Source organism: Sesamum indicum, linkage group LG3 (assembly GCF_026168435.1).
Source record: "Sesamum indicum cultivar Baizhima isolate 11 linkage group LG3, ASM2616843v1, whole genome shotgun sequence".
Taxonomy (NCBI): domain Eukaryota; kingdom Viridiplantae; phylum Streptophyta; class Magnoliopsida; order Lamiales; family Pedaliaceae; genus Sesamum; species Sesamum indicum.
In genome coordinates this window covers 7,242,641-7,246,086 of record NC_142659.1, presented here as the reverse complement: position 1 = coordinate 7,246,086, position 3,446 = coordinate 7,242,641, and the positions used below count along the sequence as shown (strand labels likewise).

The 3,446-nt window shown below is 49.0% G+C and overlaps 1 protein-coding gene across 2 annotated transcripts; it reads left to right on the top strand.

The window, feature by feature from the left end:
• The first annotated feature begins 545 nt into the window (after window positions 1-545).
• Window positions 546-2,977, top strand: LOC148788637 (uncharacterized). Of its 2 annotated transcripts, XR_016064842.1 has the most exons (3): window positions 546-1,866; window positions 1,983-2,355; window positions 2,432-2,977. XR_016064842.1 is itself a non-coding variant. In XM_088879039.1 (2 exons), the coding sequence occupies exons 1-2, from the start codon at window positions 1,239-1,241 to the stop codon at window positions 2,291-2,293; spliced, it is 939 nt and encodes a 312-aa protein (XP_088735165.1). In that variant the 5' UTR covers window positions 546-1,238; the 3' UTR covers window positions 2,294-2,977. The 2 variants fall into 2 exon arrangements, 1 of the variants encoding a protein (XP_088735165.1); XM_088879039.1 differs by having other exon boundaries at window positions 1,983-2,977.
• The last annotated feature ends 469 nt before the right edge of the window (window positions 2,978-3,446 follow it).

The following is a 3,446-nucleotide window of genomic DNA, read 5'->3' as shown; positions in this document are numbered from 1 at the left end:
TTTACCACGATGGAATTTTACACCAGGTGAAATATAATTTCCGCAAAATGTGTCATTCTCAAGAATGAGGGGTCTTGTCAATGAATAGTAACTTGCATTAAAAAATTAGTATTTTGGTATTTATAGTGGTATGGGAGTTTGTATGGTGTGATAGGTTTTATGTGCTTATAGTGTGCCTCCTATATATCCAATTACTTTTTTGCCCTTATAATTTTATATATTTTTTTACTAATGTATATCATACAGCCCCCCATTTTCGGACGGAACATGCACTTTCTGGTAGAATATTTTGTGCGAGAGTAACATCAAAAAAGACTTAACAACAAGTAATAAATGGGAGTGGGTGGGTGGTTGGGGGCTATTAATTACACTTCCTCCACCTACTTACATGTATTTTTCTTACATTTGGTTTCATTTTATTTGCAATTCCATTTCCAAACTTCTCTCCACCATGGCTAGTAAAGGTAATTTCCTTAGTTAAATTTTGCTCCTCTTTTCATTTGGTGCATTTGCTTTGCATTTTACTTTGTGAAAAATGTGGGGTGGAGAGGGTGATTGTGAGAGTGATCGATAGACGACATTTCCTACGGAGGGGAGAGCGCGACGAAGGTGGGGGGGAGGCGCAAGGTGGAACGTCGAGCCAGGGGGGACGCCCCGTTGCCGGCTTGAGGCGGGGCCTCGAGGTGGTGGCAGCGGGCGCCTCCCCCAGCTCGAGGCCATGCCTCGAGCTAGGGGGGCGAGGCCCCCCTCCGGCTCGCGGCCGTGCCTCGGGCTGGGGGCCGTAGTCGGAGGACCTCGCCTCTGGTGTTTTGACGTCAGGATTTTATAGGGGGAGAATTCGGACTTTATTCCGCCTACTGAAAAAGTTTGAGATGATCTTCCTCCGTATTAGAAGGCTACTCCCCTGACCATATTGCCACGATTATGAGTTTGCCTAAGTGTCGCTCTTTTGACTCAGGTGAGAATTTAGAGGATTTGTCCGATTTTGAGTTGGATTCGACGGATTTTAGGCGTAGAGACCAATGTGATGACATAGCGTCAGATGGGGCGCCTGGCTCCGAGCGATGTGAGACTGACGATGAGGTCATTAGTGAGGATGAGGAGACTGAAAGTGAAGGGGAGGAAGTTGAAAGCGATAGTGAGGCGGAGATCACCCAAGTGTCCGCCCGGCCGAGCGTAGTTGTGGCATTGGGAGTTGATGGGAGACGTTCGGGCGCTGCTGGTCGCCGCATTCCTTGATGTCGCTGGTGGACATTGGTGCTTGCGACAACATTTTGACTAGAGAACAGTTAGCCGGCCTTCGCGTGCCTTATAGGGTACCCTCTGCGCATAAGTTTATTCTTCCCTCTCTGGGTCGGAAGATCAGGGATCCTCCTGCTGGGTGTTTCACTGTTTACTCTGCCTATTTTGATAACGGATTTTCCATTCCTCCTCATCCCCTCCTTTTCAAGGTGATTCGGAGTTACGGTGTTTGTATTAGCCAACTTACGCCGAATTCATTTATGTGTTTCGAGGGTTGGCGACGTCGTCTATTAGAGTTGGGGCTTCCGTTAACACTACAAAGTTTTCACGCCTTATGGACCGTCCACCGACTTGCCGAAGTGTCTGACTCTTCTGATGATGGGCGGTATTTTTACTTCACTCCTCAGAAGGCTTGTAGATTTTTTGCCGGGTTTGTCTCTTCTAAGGGGCCTTGGAAGGAAAAATTTTTCTACGTTAGAGATGATGCTTGGGGCTTAGCCTCGGAGTGGAGTAGTTCGCCTATCAAGATCACTCACCGTAAGGAGTTTGGAAAATTGCGTCAGGGGTTTATGGCGGTGGGGTTGTTTAGCTGCTTGGTGGACATCGCCCACTATTCTCCTTCTGGTATTTTTTGTAATTGTCATACGGTGTTTAAGTTGGTCCGGAATATTTCTTTATGCATTTTTGTCTCTTCATGAACTTGGTTCGGGTTTTCTTACGCTAGATTTATTGTGTTTCAGGTAAGAAACTTGAGATCGACGCCGTGCGTGCCCGAAAGGCGGCGGTTAGGGAGCAAAAGAGACGTGACCAAAAATCGGCACCGCCACAGGTGGGGAGCTCCGTGTCCGCCGCTCCTCATGGGGCCTCGACTGGCAGCGACCATTCTGGTTCACTCCCCACTCCCATGGTTGGTCCTTCCCCCCCTCCAAAGAGGCAGAGAGGTGTCGTTTCAGCGGCAGAAGGCGACGCTCGTGACGCGGGGGTGAGCCAAGCGGGAGGCTTGTCGTCATACTGGAGCCGCACCCGAGGCGTCGTGCGTGACGAAGCTTAAGTCAGGTGGCGGATCTCTCGGAAGAGCAGATGGATGAATTGCTAGATGAGAACATGGCTCGGGTTTGTGTTGTATTTTTTTACCCAAGTAATTTGTGTGACATTATTGGTTTTGACTGTTTTACTTTATTTTTGGAAGCTTTGGTCGTGTCGGCGGCCGCTGCACATCGACGAGCCACCCGACTGGCGGAGATGCGACGTTTGGAGGCTGTTTTGGAGCAGCCGGAGGGCGACTTCTTCCGACTGAAGGAGGAGAGAGATGAGGCTTTGGGGCATTTGGCCTCTTGGGAGCGTCGATTCGAGCGGGAAGTCTCTAGTGGGAAGAAATTTTTGGCCTCAGCTTCCGGTGTTGCTTTTATTTCTAAGACCCAAGAAGAGGTGGTCGCAAAGTTTCAGGAATCGGAGGAGTTCGAGAAGATCCTAACTGACAGGGCCGCTCCGATTTATGATGATGCAGTTCGGAGGTGCCGTCGGGTCCTTCGTCGGACCCTTCGCGAGAAGGGCCGAATTGTTGAGGACGACATTAGACTTCTTGATCCTGACGTGTCCCAAGGTGAAGAGGAGGTGGTAGAAGTTGCCGATGGTTGAGCCCCCCATGTTCGAAAAGTTACGTAGTTTCGTAGTTTTTCTCGTGGCCTGTAATCGAATTGTTCTATTTAGTATGACTTTGATTTCTGGCATGTAAACGACGTTTAATATGCGGTTTGGCCGCTTCGCCTCGTATGAGGCATTTTCATATGTAGGCGGTTCTACTTCACGGTTTTAGTGTTGTATGCAATCGTTTTTCATGTTATTCGTGTTGTGCACTTCCTGGTTGAGTTTTGCCTTCTTTTTTCGCGAAGTTGTTTTTGCTTGGGTTTCGCCTCAATGGATGGTTTTGCTCGAGTCCCCGAGTTGGATTTCTGCCAACTTCATTTAGGGAGGGCAAAATTTTCCGGGGACGACATCGTTGGGGGGCGGTCTCTGATGGACTTTCGTTTAGGGGGGCCCGGGGCAAGTAATGCCTCAAGGGGGCCTCACGAAATCCACAGTCCCCTTGTCGAATAGATTAACTACGGCAGGAAAATTAACTTCATTACTAGAGTACGAATTACAAGAGTTTTGCAAGGGGCTACTTGGGGTGGGGGGGAAACATTACACTTCGACTTCGCCCT

What these genes read in the sequence shown, in the direction of transcription:
- LOC148788637 (XM_088879039.1), top strand. Translation starts at nt 1,239, where the DNA reads ATGTCGCTGGTGGACATTGGTGCTTGCGACAACATTTTGACTAGAGAA. An exon ending in CGCCCACTATTCTCCTTCTG is followed by an intron (nt 1,867 to 1,982) that starts GTATTTTTTGTA and finishes ATTGTGTTTCAG; the next exon opens with GTAAGAAACTTGAGATCGAC.